General features: G+C 40.2%; 1 protein-coding gene across 5 annotated transcripts in view; it reads right to left on the reverse strand.

Annotated features, from left to right (window-relative positions):
• The window catches only part of LOC132419043 (integrator complex subunit 6-like), a 50451-nt gene that overhangs the window by 15017 nt on the left and 16778 nt on the right, over positions 1-18656 (reverse strand). For all 5 annotated transcript variants that reach the window (XR_009518069.1, XM_060003169.1, XM_060003167.1 and 2 more), the window contains exons 3-9: positions 13073-13222; positions 12178-12267; positions 11778-11961; positions 11390-11518; positions 8836-8999; positions 6207-6359; positions 2275-2407 (exon numbers count right to left, since the gene is read on the reverse strand). Coding sequence is in view for 4 of the 5 variants with exons in the window: in XM_060003169.1 (XP_059859152.1) it covers positions 2275-2407; positions 6207-6359; positions 8836-8999; positions 11390-11518; positions 11778-11961; positions 12178-12267; positions 13073-13222 (1003 nt within the window). In the remaining variant the exon portion in view is untranslated. The remainder of the gene's footprint in view (positions 1-2274; positions 2408-6206; positions 6360-8835; positions 9000-11389; positions 11519-11777; positions 11962-12177; positions 12268-13072; positions 13223-18656) is intronic.

Genomic DNA, 18656 nt, shown 5'->3' on the forward strand with positions numbered 1-18656 from the left:
TAAAACTGCAAAACTGTCCTATATCTTTTTTTTTTTTTTTTTTTTTGCGGTACGCAGGCCTCTCACTCTTGTGGCCTCTCCCGTTGTGGAGGACAGGCTCTGGACGCGCAGGCTCAGCGGCCATGGCTCACCGGCCCAGCCGCTCCGCAGCATGTGGGATCTTCCTGGACCAGGGCACGAACCCGTGTCCCCTGCATCGGCAGGCGGACTCCCAACCACTGCGCCACCAGGGAAGCCCTGTCCTATATCTTTATATTATATCCTTAGCATGGAATAACAGTGCCTTCAAGAGCTACTAAGGTAACCTAGATATTAATAATGACAATAGTACTATTAATCAGACAATAGCACTTACTGTTTGCCAGGTGAGTTTGATGCAATTTAATTCTATTAATTCATTTAATCCCAACTAAATCCTTTTGAGGTAGGCGCTATTATTATTCCCACTCTACAGATGAAATAGCTGAGGCACAGAGAGGTTAAGTATCTTATCCAGGGTCACAAAGCTAGCAAACAGCAGAGCCAGGATTCATTATCCGGGCAGCTATGCCCTACAGTTCAGACTGCTAATTACCATGGAGGCTACACAATCCAGAAACTGAAGTAATGGTGGAAGTATTGGTGGAAGCTATTTCAGAACCTCAACATGAAACCCAAGTTTGGGATTCAGGGGCACAAGAACCTCAGCCTCAAAGGGTGTGAAAACCCTATGCTCCTTGAAAGATACAGGTTATAGAGAAGCCTAGAAATGGATATTTGAAGCCAAAGGGAAGAATGGGAACTGAGTCAAGGATGGGGTGGCCCTCAAGTGGATGTGTGGGGTCAGAGAAGGGGGAGGAATCAAAGATGCCTCTGGGGTTTCTGGTTTGGGATGTTTGCAAAGGGATAATGATGCTCTAGGCAGGGGTGGATAGAGCCCCTAGCCAAAATGACCAGATATAAGATTTGCAAACTTTTCCCCATTTCATACGTTGCCTTTTCTCTCTATTGTATCCTTTGATGCACAAAAATCTTTAAGTTTGATGTAGTCCCATGTGTTTATTTTTGCCTCTGTTGGCTGCGATTTTGGTATCATCTCTCTCTTATTTCTTACAACCGCATGTGAATCTACAATTATCTCAAAATAAAAAGTGTACTTAAAAAATAGAAAAATAATACTATTAACAGTCTAAGTGAAGATTAGCTAGTTTGATCCTTCACTTTTTAGTTGTGAAAACTTGAGATCATAAAGGTACATTTAAGAAAACAGGGTAAATAAATCCACAAAATACAGGCACTTTTTTATTGGCAGTCTTATTAATCTCAAAGACATAACATATATTCTATATGTGAAAATCACCTGTTAGAAGATATTTTTAGATATGACTAAGAAATAAAGTAGATAGGCTATCTAAAACAATCATTTGTGATGACCCACTCTTAACCTTCTTAACTTGCAACATTCAAAAGAATTGCTTTTTCAGGACATTTAATACATATAATATTGATAGCAATAAAAATCTATGCTTTCAATGACTATATTAAAACTTAGTAAAGGTTTGATCCTTTTTGCAAAAATTAAGAAACCTCAGCAACTAAAAATGTTCACAACTTTACAAAGAGAAAGATACCGTGTGGTACTGTATTACTCTAAACAGATGTGGCTCTTTAAATGAGAAAAAAAAATCACACACATTTTCAGTGATGTCTGAGTAACAGCTTCTGGAGTTGTTCCTTTTAGAATCTTGCCATGGAAACCACAGCTTCTACAACTGCAGTTATTGCAGAATTCACTCTTGTATCTATTTCCTTAACTTGCTACTCTGCCTAAAACACACGCCTCAAGAGCATTCAATATTCTTTTGTGGAGGAACTTAGCGCAAGCCAGCAGCCCCACGGAAGCACTATTTTCTGAAGAAAACCATCAGATTCTTGAAGTGTTAACCCCAATCAACTTTGGGGGGTCCAAACTAGTTTACCAAAAGCCAAGTGCACTTAAAACTGGAGAGAAGAGCGGTGACAGCATTGGAGCTTGCAACCCAAAGAGCAGCATAAGAATCACGCCCCACCCCCGCCCGAGGTGAAGAGTCTCTTCTGTTTGATGTAAAAACAACGAAAGGAAAATGAACAAAACAGAAAACAGGATGCAAATTCTATCCTTCCAAATAAGTTTTTAGACTTTTATATATCCTGATATCCATTACTCTTTGACTACATTTAAAATGCTTAGTTCATTGTCGATTTTTCTTTTTTGTTGTATTTCAAAGATGACTAAATGGCACATACTTGACTTACCTAAAAGAGGGAGTAAAACTGGGTAGTTGTACGGCATCACAAAGAGGTTTACACAAGTTAAAGTCGTACTGGCTTTTAAATAACCAAATGGATATCCAAGTTCATTGTATTTTCCACTGCTAGTGACAAATACCTGAGAAGACGGTGAAGTAATGTACAGTTATGACAATAAGGATTTTATGTAAAACTAAACACAGCAACATTCCACACCGACATCTCTGGCACAATTTAATTGTAATTTAAAAATGGGAATAGTGCTTTCACTATATTTATGTCAAAGCATATCATACTAAAGAAGAATGTTCAGATTGCAATTCTTCTGCAAATTGCGTTAAGAAATGAAACCGTACTATGCAATAACGATTCAGAGACCACAGGCTGCATCAACAATACCCAAATATTTACTTGGTTAGCACGATGGAAAATAAGGCTGAAATACCACTAAGTGATACCAGCCATTAAAACAAATTGACTTCTCAAAAGAACAAGTGGTGACCAGAGTGGAGACTGTTAGGAAAATGGAACATGCCCCTATGCCTGAAGCATGCAATCACAAAAACAAAGCCCATTTAAAGGATTATGCTAACACTCATGTGTACTACTATTAAGTTTTGCTCTACTTCCCTTTTATGCCCCATTCCCCTACCCATTTATTCATTTTTCATCCAATAAATATTTATTGAGGAGTCTGTTACAAGCCAGGCATTGCTGATAATTATTTTGATGCAATTATATTGAGCAAGGAGATGCTTTGGTTCAATCTGGAAAGCACTTTCTCTTGTAAATGATCCTGGTGGAGCAAACATTCAATAAAAATGAAAACATTAATCTTTATTCCATATGACTAACATCTTATTCCTTAATGATATTCCTGATTTGATATGTATTATATTGTCAGGTTCCATAGACCTGATATGCTCTTCTGGAGTCCTCTGGCTATCATGTTTTCTTTGTGCTCCATGTTTACTCTTTGGCCCAAATCAGGGCATCAGTATGTACTTTTAGGGACCTAGACCTTTACCTTTCCTAAAGCCCTTCAGCAGGATTATTTAAGACAAAAGTCAAACCCTGATGGTAACAGAACCCACTTACTTTGCTAATTCTTGGTACCAGCCATATCACCTACCAGTTCACTAAATTCTTGCTACGCTTAGCTGTAGCTAAGAATAAACCCTTCCTATGCAATGGATGCCTCCACAAAAAAATGGAGTGTGCTAAAACATGACTCACCTACTAGATTTCATGTCTTAATCTGAACCTTAATAGAAACAGATAATTGTAATAAAACATGTTGGATTTCCTCCAGTTTCCTAAGTGTGTATAATAGAAAAGGGGGAAAATCATTATAAAGGATAAAAAAGTTACGGCCAGCAAGGATCAGACCTGTAATTCCCCCGAAAGGAAAAGCACGGGTTTTTTTTTGCGGTACGCGGGCCTCTCACCGTTGTGGCCTCTCCCGTTGCGGAGCACAGGCTCCGGACGCACAGGCTCCGGACGCACAGGCTCAGCGGCCATGGCTCACGGGCCCAGTCGCTCAGCGGCACGTGGGATCTTCCCGGACCGGGGCACGAACCCGTGTCCCCTGCATAGGCAGGCGGATTCTCAACCACTGCGCCACCAGGGAAGCCCCAAAGCACTGTTTTTTGTTCCCTTCTCACTCCCTTTCTGTCTTTACTCCCTCCCTTCCCACCTTCATACCTTCCTTCCTTCCTTCCCATAAGCCCCCTGAGTTTTTCCAAATTTCTTATCACCTGCAAATTCATAGAATTTGGGGGTTCAAAGGGATCATTAGAGACCATCTAGTCTAGAGAAAGTGTCTGATCCCAGACCACATAGCTGGTGGCAGAGCTAGGGTTAGAATCCAGTCTCCATTATGATTTTGCCAAATTTCCCAGCTCCTGGTTCATCTTATTCTTTTTCACTCCCACTAATTCATCGCATTAAACTACTCTAAACCAAAGTAACGTAAGATGCAAGAGAAAGACATATGGCATATTTGAGGGGTGCTGCAGGGATCTTAAGGATTTCTTAAGTTCCTTTGGAGATTTACAAGGAAGGTGCCATATAGAAAAGAGGGTTTCATTTAGGGAGGAAGTATAATTTATAATTTTATTTGCTTTTATTCCAAAATGTTTTTCAATTCATAAATTCAAGCCTCTGTCTTGATTTTAACTTAGCATTCTATCATCCCTATCTCTACATTTCTAGCACATTTTTGGTGTATTTTATTGAAATATAAACATACGTTCAAAAAAGTGCATGAATTATAAGTATACAGTTCAATGAATGTTCAAAAATGAATGCATGTGTGTCATCAGCACCCAGATCAAGAAATAGAACCTAACCAGAAACCCCCTCGTGTCTTTTTCTGGTCACTACTCTGTACCCCCAAGAGAAATCACTGTCCCGACCTTTAACAGAGTCAGGCAGTCTTACCTCTTTTTGAACTATATAAAGTCGAATCATATGTTATGTGATCTTTTATGTCTGGCTTCTTTCGCTCAATATTATATTTAGGAGATCATTCTGTTTCTTGCACTTTTCCATCCTTGCTTTATGCCTGTTCCTTTTTTTCTACCCAGTTTTAGCATCTTTGGAGAATTCAAGTAGCTTAAAGGCAACTAGTAGCAATGATTTCGCATTTTAGGATGAAACAGATGGCAGTCTGAAAGTGTTTTTTGCGTAAGTAGAACCTAACAATTACTGATTGCTATACGGTGCTGTAGTTTAGAAACAGAACAAATATCCTTACAGTGTAGGGCTTCCTTATTATATTCAACTAAAAAGGCTGTGACTGCCACGCCCGGATTTTCACAAATTAAAATCCAAAGGTGAGTCTACTAACAAATCAGCAAGCCCTTCCGGCTGAAGTATAACCCTTGGAAGAGCCAGTGTATGTGCATTTGCCTGTGCATTTGCTTCATCCAAGGAAAATCCACACTACACTCACCAATGTGGTTTGTACTACAGGAAGAAGGGTTTGATTACATTACACAAATACATAAAGTAGTTTCAGGCTTATTTATTTATTTATTTTTTGGTCAAAAATATCTTGTACTGGGAATTCCCTGGCGGTCCAGTGGCTAGGGCTCCGCACTTCCACTGCAGGGGGCACGGGTTCGATCCCTGGTCAGGAAACTAAGATTCTGCATCCCAATTTTAAAAATTAAATTTTTAAATATTTTTTTAATTAAGAAAAAAATCTTGTACTTCCAATCTGTCAAGTTCACAATAAGGACTGAGAACATTGCTTCAGCTGAAGAATCCATAGCTGAATAGAATTACATCATTTAGGCTAGGGATTCTTTTTTTTAAATTTATTTATTTTCCTTATGTTTTTTGGCTGCGTTGGGTCTTAGTTGTGGCACACAGGATCTTTGTTGAGGCATGAGGGATCTTTTTGTTACGGTGCACAGGCTTCTCTCTAGTTGTGGCATACAGGCTCCAGGGCACATGGGTTCTGTAGTTTGCGGCACGCGGGCTCTCTCATTGAGGCACGCGAGCTCAGTAGTTGTGGCTCACGGGCTTAGCTGCCCCACGGCATGTGGGATCTTAGTCCCCCGACCAGGGATTGAACCCGCGTCCCCTGCATTGGAAGGCAGATTCTTTACCACTGGACCACCAGGGAAATACCTAGGTAAGGGATTCTTAACCTGGGGTCCCTGGATAGGCTTTCAGGGAGTCTTCCAAATCCTCAAATACATAGGTTTCATCAGATCATACTTCCTTAAATGGCAGTGTATGGTAGGCTAGTGATTCATATCAGTCTGAAATTATTTGCTTGGCCTTCTTGCTTATTTGACAGCATTTGTGAGAAACATTATCAACAGACTCAGCTCGACTATTCCCAGATTAACCTTTGAAACTTCTTAAAACAATTCAAAGATCTCAGAGTGGTTCCAGACATTTGGCTGACAACAAAGGATAAGTACCTGCCAGCAGGTATGGGGAGACTTTCGTTCCAGGATGTACTGAGTTAAGGGTGAAGGTTCAAGTTCATATTTGTCAAAGGGAAGTTTGTCTATTACCATTGGCTCACAATCTACACAGGAGAACCTCACAACAGGATGAGATGTTCGTGGAGGCTAAAAAACAAGAGGGGAAAATATAATCCGTTATCAAGAGAGTTTACATTTCTGATAATTCTGCAACCCTTTTATGTTTTGTTAAACCATCGCTGAGATACAGACTACTGTTTTGAGAAAGATGAATTGAGAAAGGTAAATTATAACACTCATAACTACGGTTTCAGGGATGTAAAAAATAAAACTGCTTTGAATATTAAGAACTCTGAAATTCAGATCCACTTTTGCAACCTCCAAGGACTACCTGCCCTTCACTCCTTTGTACTATGAGGTTTCAGACAGGCCAGACACCGCTAGGAAAGAAGAAATCCATGAAGTTTTCTAATGCGGTAATGACAGAGTTGGAGCCACTAACAAGCAAGGTGAACAACTGTAAAGGCATGGAAAAGGCAAGATAGAGACTGAAAAGGAGCCCGTCACAACTCCAGAGCCTGGTTGAAATTTTCTTTGCAGCTGAATTTTTATAACATTTCTCACACCCACACACTTCCTTGAACAGCTAGAGCTGGGGATGCTTTTGGCTGGGCTGAAAGGCCCGTGTACCTGGGGTACCAGAGCAGATTGATGGAGCAGCCATGTTATTAATGGCTTTAGCTTGTGGAGATGGAGAGCACCAGAGAGAGAAATGGTGGCAGCAAGGGCGAATGGAGAGAAAAAGATTTAGGACAAGTTCCAGGGTCAAGAGTGAGATGTAGCTCTACTTACTCTTGCTGAGAGATCTGTAAGGCTGATGTGAATATGACAAAACACCTGTTTCCTTCATAAAAGGGAAAAACATGCTCATTTGGCTTTATGATTTACAAACCTACAAGATGTTTTGGAAGCTGAGAAAAATAGCCTTCCAATGTGCTTTTAAAGCTGAAGCTATGAGCTATGTGTGAGTTTCCTAAAATTCCTTCTTTCTGGTTTTTAAAAAGTTTTTTATTTTAATCAAACTTGCAAAATATATCTGGCTTATTAGATTTATATCTATGAAAAAACATGAGTGGGGACTTCCCTGGTGGCATAGTCGTTAAGAATCTGCCTGCCAGTGCAGGCGACATGGGTTGGAGCCCTGGTCCGGGAAGATCCCACATGCTGTGGAGCAACTAAGTCCGTGCACCACAACTACTGAGCCTGCACTCTAGAGCCCACGAGCCACAACTACTGAGCCCACGTGCCACAACTACTGAGCCTGCGCACCTAGAGCCCGTGCTCCGCAACAAGAGAAGCCACCGCAATGAGAAGGCCACGCACCACAATGAAGAGTAGCCCCCGCTCGCTGCAACTAGAAAAAGGCCGCGCGCAGCAATGAAGACCCAACGCAGCCAAAAATAAAATAAATTAATTTTAAAAAATAGAACTTCATAAAAAAAAAGACATGAGTGAAACCCTGTCACCAGCAATAATGAAGCAAATTTGTAACGAAAACATTCAGTCTGGGGTTTGAAGGGGCTGAGAGTAACTGGGCCCTGAGGTTTGACAAGCGTGCCACCTTGGTGCCCCAAGGGACAGGATTAGGAGACAGAGCCTCACCCACGGCAGGGGCTGAAGATGGCTCTTCAGTCGTACATTCAGGCCTTTTGTGGCCACCTTTGAAAAAAATGCAGGAGCCTCAAAATAGCAATCCAGGAGAAACTGCAGTTCATGTCAGAAATGTCTAAAACCTAGATAGACTATAGATTAGCTGAACCAAGAAGGTGCTGGAAGAGCAGTGACCTTTTTGTGCCCCCTCCGTCCCTCAAGGATTACTCTGGCCTTTTTATATTGGCTGCGGGGAGGGAGGACGATGAAAGGGAGAGTGGGTTTCATATGGTTTCCCTTATTACTAGATACCGCGCCTTTCCCCCTCCCAAGCCAATACATGTGGTGCTAGGAGCCACTACAATATCAAACCCTCTTCCACCAAATACAGTGAACAAAAAGATAAACCCTTGCTTAGAGATCATTTAAAAAATATTGCTTAATTACCCATTGTTGAAAGGTGCATTGCCAAGGAACTCAAGTCCACTGATTACAAAAACCTGAGAAGTAGGCCCACAAAGTCCCACTACATGTCTAATGGCTCCCTCGGAGGAAGTAGAATGACCTCTGCTTTGAATATGTTTCTAGAACCTATACAAGGTGCAAACTAAGTTCTAATTTCCAGGGGATGTACATGAAAACCAATGCCTGCCCTTTTTAGAGATTGTGTTTACCATGTAAATCAAGTCAGCGGCTCTGGCCCTGAAATAAAAACCAAGTCACAGATTGCAACAGCATCGCAAATAACAATATTTTAACATCTGAAGAGGGCAGGTCAAGTGGCAAAGGCAACTGAAAGAAAGAATGCCAGAACAGAAAGGAGGTGCTCTCTTGCTTTTAGGTACAAGCTAGACTTTCCAGTAAGAAATAGAAAGCACAACTTAAAAGCTTCCAAGCTATTTTAAAAGGTTCTCTGCAATCAACTAATTGAAAATCCAGAATGATGTTTACCTTTTTGTTTTATGACACTTACTAGTGAAGGTAAATTCTGATCTGGCCAAAAAGATTCTGGAATTGGCCAATGTCCAACAGGAACACCAGTCTTAGAGTTAGGTCGCACATAAATGAGCTTATGACAGCTATGCCACGGTTGAGCAGCAAATGAATTGCTTGGCCTGGATGAATCCATAAGTCCATCTAAAAGTTAAACAAAAGACAGACTAAGGCATGAATTTCCTTTCACAGCCTCTGATCTTCTTGTACAGATTTTTCAGTTAAAAGCAAAGTACAAAACAAAACCAAAACAGTGATTCATGAAAGATGGAAGTAAAAAGTGACTCTACTAGGATTTCTGAATGTTCTCTCTAGCAACTCTTTTCATCATCTAATCCATCCCCTCTAATCCAACATCCTGCCCCCCCAGTTCCTTAATTACAACCAAAATATGTAGTTATACGGAAAACTGTTACAAAGTTAGTTTAAATTTTCTGAGATTTGGACACATAAATTAAACACACTAAACCACAACAGTTATTTTTCCAAATTAGGCAAATGAAATTTTTCATTCCCTGGTATAGTTTTACATTTTTGAATCTGACAAAATAGGTCATAAATTCTATTTAGATTTTCTATTTCCAACAGATGAAAAAAAGTATTCTTTACTAAACAGTTAGACCCAATGACCACAAAGGCAAATTCACCAAAAGGTAGAAGGAATGCTGACAACCAATCTATGTATATAGTTGGGGAGGGAACACAAAGCAAATGCATCACGTTTATGTGGACTAATTCATTATAGTTTGCCCATCCCATCATTAAAATCCCATGGAAACTGGGCATTGTATAATGCTGAATAATATATCCTGAATGCATTTTAATTATTTGAACTAGCATATTTCATTTGCCCCCAGAAAACAGGGCAAGACAGAGCTACATAACCTTTAATGGGATGATTTATTAGTCTAAATTATATTTGTAAAAGATATGTGTTAGTGATTTGAGTCTCATTTTTTTCTTCAATATCATTTGATTTACTTAAGCATTACTTTAAACAAGTAATTACTTTAGAGCAGGGGATTTACTGCGGCCCATGGAGCTCTAGAGAATACATGTAGTGCTTCAGGGGACCAAGACACCCCCTCTAAAGTTGAGATCACAATTCTGGGGATGTGCATTTTTCTGAGGAGAAAGTTCTTAGCTTTCATCAGAATCTCAAAGGTTAAGAACCCTGGACAAAGGGGAAATGGAGCAAGAAAGAATGTCTGAGCTATTTACGTGACACCATCTAATTGGTTTTCAGTAGGAAAGTTCCCTGTTCACATGAAGGTAATGAACACAAAATTATAGACCTGAGTGGTCAATCGTTACCAATATAACATGTCCTTCCTTTACAACTAATTTAATTACTTTAAAATGGGCTGTGAAGCCTCAGTCTTCTACAGCAGGTGTTTTGTTGTTGTTGTTGTTTTGGTTTTGGTTTTATTGTGTTTTTTTTAATTTGGCCACGTGGCATGTGGGATCTAAGTTCCCTGACCAGGGATAGAACCTGAGCCCTTGGCAGTGAAAGCCTGGAGTCTTAACCACTGAACTGCCAGGGAAATCCCTACAGCAGGTGTTTTTAAATTGGAGTCCAAGAACCCCTGAAATGAAACACAAAATTATGTGTGTGTGTGTTGCCCATGTCCATTTTCCTGGGGAGAGGGGTCTCTATTTTTTCTAATAGCTTCTCAAAGGGTTCTGGGGACTAAATAGCAAAAAGGTCAGGAACCACAGGATCCACTGCTTCAGCAAGAAATGTGGGTCTTTCTGCCCCTTTGCACTTACTCCCTTTGCTTCTCCAGGCAGCTACCACTAATTGTGGCCACAGCGATTAAAATGTATGGATCAGATCAGGCAAGCACTGTGGTGATAATGGAGTCTAGGTACACATATGTATGTATGTGTGTGTGTGAACCAACAGCAATGAGGAGTAGCGATGGCCTGGAACAGAGCTCTGAGGAAGCCGTGCAATGGGGTATGATTCCCTTTCCCAATACAAAAGTAGCTCAGCTTTCATATTTTGAGATGTTGAAGTTTCCATAAAATCTCATTTGAAGAGAAAAGGTTCTGCAGTTAAAAAGTGGCCAGGAAAATACTGGTGTAGGCTCTTATAGGATATTAGCAGTTCCTGGCTAAACATTCACAGATCTCATCAAGATAGCTTGGCACGTTTGGCGCTCACAAGACCAAAAGCAGATGGCTGGTTAAATGGCACTCTGTAGTCAATCTCCAGATATTTCATGAATAGAGAAGTGAAGAATTCAGCGTCATCCCAAGACTGGGACCTGGAATATGAAATGGGTAGGGAAAAGGGAGAATTTTCTGAGGAATATTTGACATTGAATTAAAGCTAGAATTTGGCTACCTGAAATGTATCCACAGGCAATGAATGAATGGTAGTTGTTTGGATGGATGTTTGTAACCACTTGATTGTGTGTGGCTAGTGAAGACCGTATCTACTGTGATTAGTTCAATGTTTTCTCAATTTCAGATCACTCTCCTATAATAACACTTTAAGGTTAAAAAAAAAAAAAGGTTATCTACCGTACCTTCTCCAATAGGAAGTGGATCTGGTCCCGTTTTTTCAAAGTTAATAACTACACCACTCTGAACTTTTTGAACTAAAGATTCTAAACATTGATTCAACATTCTCTGTGTTCTAACACAGTAGGAGCGACCTATACCAGAAGGAAAAACAAATAGTACAAGTTTGATCAAATAAAACACTACTTAACTATACAAGCATCTGAAATCCTAAAATACAACTTGAAATAATCAAAAGTACACTGGCAGCAGACATCACACTAATGATGAGCTTAAGCAGCAGAGTTGAAAGATTCGGAAGGAAAAGAAGTAAAGACTGGATGTGGCATTCAAGAAAAATGGTACTCTGCTGCCCTGAATTTTTCCTTTAGAAATAGTAAATATTGCCAATACCTCCTGTGACTTCACACATCTGTGTAATGGCAGATTCATCAGTTGGTACACTCCCTAGCTGCTCTGGTTCAGTAGAAGCCAATCCAGGCAAACGCAACACCAGGGCAAATAACCTTTGATCCCAACGAAAAGGTTCTTTGGTTAGTTCACTTCCAGGCAGAGGAGAATTCAAAGGCAGATGAAGCTGATAAGGCAAAATTGGAAAAGTTTCATCATAACAACCCATACAAAAATGAATCAGTTCAAGGGTTATGGAGTTCACTTTTCTTTGATGTCCTCAATAAAATGAGGCAATCTTTCAAGGATTACCAAGATGGAACGTTTGCTCAAACTTATTCTTAACTGAAATAGCTGCATGTTCTCTGCCATTTAAATGAAATTTGAAAAAAAGAAATCTCACCTCTTCTTGAACACCAGCAGTACTTGTTAACTTGTTTCCATCTGTGATGGTAATTAAAATAGATGGTTCTAAAAAAAATGGATTTCTCCCCTAAAATACATTTTAAAAGTATTAGAGCTGTGTAAAGTAATAGCATTGTATTTCAACTTTTACATTTGCCTCCATTGTATTTCAACTTTTACATTTGCCTCGCCTGTGATCTTTCAAGTGTGTGATAAAATTTGCCTGGATAAATAAGAAGGAAAAGATTAGGGACTGAAGTGGGTGGGAATCAAAATAACAATCCCTGCAGAGGTAACATTCAGAATAAACTGAGGAATTCTTATAATTCAGGAACTCCCCAAACTATAACATCCAAATCCCCCTCTCCCTCTGCTTTCCAAGTAATCATAAAAGAAAGATATTAAAGGGATTATACTGGCAGCATCCTCCATACCCGGGTATCATTCAGAATCCTGACTTATGCTCTGCAACCTGGCCAGTGACTGGTTATTGTGAGCAGAGTTTTTACAGTGGGAAAGTGTAATGATAACATCAGCAAATGCTATTCTGCCTTCCTCTTATACTAGAGCTTTTTTGTTGAATTGAGAGGGACGAGGGACTTAAGGACTCTGAAAGTTTCTCTTCAATTGTCTTGTTCCAATATTCTCAGCAATGTATTCATCCCATGATAGCTGATGATCTGATGTGTAGGCAATTTTAAATATTTTGTGGTCAAGCCACATAAAAGACTCCCCCAAAACGATTTTTGTTAAAGTATGTATTTAAAAGATACATGGACCTCCTTTTGGACGTTATAAAAAAGAGCAGAAAACTTGGTAGCCATGCCCAATTTTAAATTCTTACCCCAAGTCACCAAAATAAATTAGCTGTACTCACTCAAATTATTTTTTACCTGTCCATAGTTGTCTATTCCAGATATTAATCTATTGAGATTTAACAAATCAAATGAGGATCTTAGAGCCTGACCAAGAGTAGTCAGTCCAGAAGCCTGAAGATTTTTTAGTTCACTCATGAATGTTGCGTGATTTTCCTTCCAACCAGCCTGCAAACCAAACATTTACAAAGAAATTCCCAATTATACAATGAACAATATATAAAGTGCAAACAACCACCAAATAGCAAGTATCAAACCTCTAACAAGTTAATAATTCTTTAATCTACTTCTATTCTATATCTCGACTGATCAAGTGGAACACAAGCAGGCCATTAGTTTCAGAAAGATCTGCCAGCCTTAATGATCAAGAGCAAAGATGCAAACAATGCATTCAGTCCATTATCGCTGGAGGGCTTTGGCTCAAGAAGCCTAATTTGCTATTCAGGCTCAATCAAACCTACCAAAACACCTCAGTATTTACCTTAGTTTGACACTGAGGATGAGCACAGAGCATGGGGCAGAGGAAGGAGTAATTTTTTAAATTCATCGTCCTTGATAGAGACAATTAGCTATTGAGTGTCTGATTTACATGAACTTTTCTAACCAAGAGTTTTTTCTCCCAAACAATATTTTCACTTTAAACAAGAGTATAGGTGGAATTATAGGAATGGAGCCACAACTATGTGGAGACAATCCTTCTGGCATCTTTAAACATTCAGAAAGGCGCAATTCTAGAATAGAGGAGAAAGAAAAGAAACAAAAAGTTTTGACAAAGAAGCAGCATCGCCTAGGCACCCCCAGCAGCTATGAACAGCAGCAAAGACCCAAGGTCAACAGCCAACATGCTCTGATTGAATCATTTGTAGAACAGAAGGAAAGGACCACGTTGACTAGTCAGCAATGTGGCTATAAAGACAAAGCAGCACAAAACGCCAAGAAGAGAAGCCAAAAGAAGATGGCAGCTAACAGTAGGTCACAGAGGAATAGGCCAGCAAAGGAGACAGTAGACAGCACAGCCTGGCAACTTTGTGGGACAAACAGGCACCTGAGTCTTGGTAGCCCTGTGGGCAGTAGTGTAATATGCTGAAGGTTCAAGTCATGCCAACCAGACCAGTAGAGCTGGAGGTGGAAAGCTAGCGCAAATAATGCAGAGCTAAACGAAATGACTGAAGTTTCATGTTCAGCTAAAGATCATTATCCACACAACTATAGCAAACACTATCTTTTCTAGTTTCATAGCCTCCTAAAGCAATCTGGGTCAGAGTGACTGAAAGGCAGAAAAGGGGCCCATTGCCTGTACCCTACTATGAAGCATATGCATGACCTTGAGCAAACCTGTCGGCTCTTAGGACCTAAGTTTCATTATCTGAAAATGAAGAGGATTAGATAAACAGGGATACCATGTAAGGCTGTGCATGTTACAACCCTGGAGAGCCATTCACATTGTGACCCATGAGAATGGAGCCCCCCAGGCTTGAACAGTACGCAACCTCCATAACCATATAAGGTGAAGGTGATAAGATCCTTTCTAGTCCAACAGTCTGGATTCTGTGAAATTAAAAATGTGCTTTTAGGGACTTCCCTGGTGGCGCAGTGGTTAAGAATCCGCCTGCCAAAGCAGGGGACACGGGTTCAAGCCCTGGTCCGGGAAGATCCCACGTGCTGTGGAGCAACTAAGCCCACGAGCCACAACTACTGAAGCCCGCGCGCCTAGAGCCTGTGCTCCACAACAAGAGAAGCCACCGCAATGAGAGGCCTGTGCACTGCAACGAAGAGTAGCCCCCGCTCGCTGCAACTAGAGAAAGCCCGGGTGCAGCAACGAAGACCCAACACAGTCAAAAATAAAATTAATTATTTTTAAATGTGAGTTTTCTCTCTCTCTCTCTCTGTGTGTGTGTGTGTGTGTGTGTGTGTGTGTGTGTGTGTTTCCTAACATATCCTGTAAGTCAAAGGATCTAAAGGTAGAACCTTTCCATGTATCATTCCTTTGGCCAGATTGTACATATGACTTATAGTAGCTGGGAAAAGTAGAGGATGTGAATAATTCCTTGTGACCCAAGGAAAATCTTACTGAACTAGACAAACTAAACTTTAGTTAAAAGGAAGGATTATGATTTGAATTGTCCTAATCAAATACTTAGAAATATCAGCAGGTGATTATAAATCACACTGAATTCAAAACTTAGCTTTCTTATTTGGGGTAGAAGAGAAGGTCTACAGCTGCGGGTGAGGGAGAGGGATAGCATCAATTCTCTCCTTTATTTATCCAACAAATTTTTATGGACCAAGTATGCTATGCTGGGCAGAATGCTACATGCTGGAGATATCAAGAGGAATTAGCCCTTGAGGAGTTCCTGCCGCAAAGGAATAAGGAATGCAGTTATGGAGACGGAAAGAACAAATGACCAGGGAGTTAGGGAAGGCTTGTCACAGAAGACGGGGCATTTGAAGAAGTCTAATGGCATGAGGAGAAGATCATGGGATCCCCACACTGATGTGAGGAGTGGAGGGGGCAGGGCAAAGGAAGAGAACAGAGTTCATAAAAGGACGGAGCTTCCTGGGGAACCGCAAGTAATTTGATTATCATCACTCTGAGTACGCAGCAGGAGGCAAAGCTGATAAGCTGGGCTCTGACTATAACGTGCTGTGTACATTGTGCTCAGTAGTCTGGATTTTATCTGTTGGCCCTGGGAATGACCTGAGGTTTTTAATTAGGGGCGTGGCATGATCAGATCTGTATTTTAGCAAGATCGTTCTGCTGGGAGTTGGAGAATAAATTGTGGGGTGGAGGGGAAGCTGAAGCTTGAGGCAGGGAAACTGGTTTGGAGAATGTTGCAATAGCTTATGAGAAAAGTGATGAAAGCCTGAGCGAGGGCAGCGGGGATGGAGAGGAGGCTGCAGATTAAAGAAGTATTTCAGAGGTGGAGTCAGAAGGATTTAGTAGCTAATTAGGGGCAGGGGTGAGGGAGAAAAAGGGTCATACATTAGGTTGAGTTCTCTTGCTTGGGCAAGCCTGTGAATGGTGGGGTCTTTCACCCAGAAGCCACTTTACAAAGTTGACTTTTTTTTTTTCCAGAATGGCTTCATTTAGCAATCTAACTTCTACACTGTACACTCAGAGTTACATCTGCAGCGAGTGTTGAACTCCTGAGAGCCACAAGATAGTTCAAGGCATGACTAAAGAAAAATCAGTGAACTACTTGATCTGGTAAAGGGTTGGGATAAGGTTTGAGTACCACCTAAGCAAGCACCCTATAACTCATCTGTGTTTAGAATAATGTGTCCTAATTGTTACTAATCAATCTGTCAGAATGACTGCTCTTTAAAATTTCTTTTCTAATATGAATTGAAAACATTTTACAAATTGTTTCTGCACCTGAATCACTGGCATTCAATTTTAGGTCAATTCCAATCCTTTGCAATGAATTAGACAATACTTGAAATTTGAATGGTATTCCTATCTCAGTACTACACAGTGTATGGGCTACATTTACAACCCAAAGCAATAAACTTCTTGGTAGCAGTTTAGCTCCTTCAAGAGAAGAATTAATGCCCCTAAGTCCAGTCCTCAGAATGCTGAAGGGGAAAAAAGGCCTACAGAGTGATTTAAATATCTAGAGAACCTTATTAATGTGAAAAATTCTTCCAAAAAGATAATTATTAGTTCTAGTGGGAGAAAGTATGTTTATATTCTTCATTCATTGCTTGCAGTTGATTTTTTCATAAATGAATTCAGGACAGCCCGTTGACCTTCTTTCATACAGTCTTTTATTTCAAGTAGCTCCAAAGATATCCTACTCTCATGTCAGTAAAACCTTTACTCCTGATAATAACTTCCATACATTTTTATGGAGATTTACAGCTTACAAAGCATTTTCATACTTCACATTTGCCTAAGACAATCCTATAAAATAGGCATGGTATTACCATCTCTATTTTGTTTTAACAGACCAGGAGGAGGTAAGACTTGAGTATGACTTGTTTGTTGGGGGGATAGTGGATAAGTCAGAGAGGCACAGTCTGTGGAGTTGCACTATCTGATCCAGTAGCCCCCCAGCCACTGAGAACTTGAAACATGGCTAGTCTGACTTGAGATGTGATATAAATGTAAAATACACATGGGATGTTGAGGACTTAGAACGACAACAAAAAAGAATGAAGATATCTCATTATTTATTTTTCGACTGATTGCATGTTGAAGTGATAATATTTTGAATGCTTTTAGGTAAATAAAGTATATTACTAAAAGTGTCACCTGTGGCTACTAGAAAATTTGAAATGCTGTGTATGGCTGGCATTATATATCTATTGGACAGAGATCATCTAGAGGGAACTGAAGGTCAGGCAGGAGAACTTGGCCTTGCTTCAGCATAAAATAGGCTCATTACAGCTTCCAAGGCTGGGGGAAACAGGATCAAACAGTGTCTCAGGAAGGTCAGTCTGGCAGTGAATTATAGGATAGACTGGAGAAGAAGCTGTAGTCAGGAACAATAAGCTAGGAGGTTAGAATAGGCATCTAGGCCTGAGGAAGGGGTTAATTGAGAAACATTTTGAACCACCAAGATAGGACTTGGTGACAGACAGACCATAGGCCTAAATGAGACAGAGTAACAGATGATTACAAGACTTCTAACCTGAGACAACTAAAGAACAGAGGTTTAGGACAAAGGAATAACCTGGGGTGAATGAAATCCTAAACTAAGAGCTTACTGTCTTCACAGGTCAAGTTTTTAAAGTCTTCCAGAAGTAAAATGAGAATAATGATGATGATGATAAATAATAATCATAGGTAATATTAATCAGTGCCTATGTGTCAGGAACTCACTTATGCTAAGCAGAGCATTTTATACCTATCCTTCTCATCTGAGCCTCATAACCACCCCATGAAGTAGATGCTATTATTATATCCATTTTATAGATTAGCACACTGAGGCTCAGAGAGGATAAACAACTTGTCCAGGTCAAAACAACTAATAAATGACACAGCCAGGATTTGAACCCAGGTAGCCTAACTTTAGAACCCACCAATGTAAACCACTATACTAGAGGTTCTTCTACCTATTCTACATATTCACCTCATAGACATGTCTTGTTATACTAGCTTAAAGGTTCATAAGTTTAATGGAATTTCCAAATTTCATTAGTTTAAGTCTACTTTCCCTGATGTCAGAACGCAGACCAGTTGGGTGTGGGGAGCAGTGAATTAGGACTTGGAAGACCCTGGTCTAATCCTGGCTGTAACTAACAGGCAAAACAAGTGGTCCAGAGTAAGTCGTTTCCCCTTACTGGGGCTGTTTCCTCACCTAAGCAATGAAAAAACTGAAAACCAACTCTAAGGTCCCTTCCAGTTTTCATATCCTATCATTCCATACCTTGTATCCATCCTTTATATAAATCTGACTAACAGAAAGAAAATGCCTCATATCTTAATAAATATGCTAATTCAGGTCTGGTTTAAATTTGTATAGCCAACTAAAGACATCTTTGAATATCAGCAGGAAGAGTATGGGCCTTTCAGTCTGTCAATGACTTGGGTTCTCCCCGCAGCTCTACGGACTAGCCCACTAGCCTTTTATTCCCTACTCATATCACCACAAAAAGG

This window comes from Delphinus delphis, chromosome X, assembly GCF_949987515.2.
Source record: "Delphinus delphis chromosome X, mDelDel1.2, whole genome shotgun sequence".
NCBI classification, from domain to species: Eukaryota; Metazoa; Chordata; class Mammalia; order Artiodactyla; family Delphinidae; genus Delphinus; species Delphinus delphis.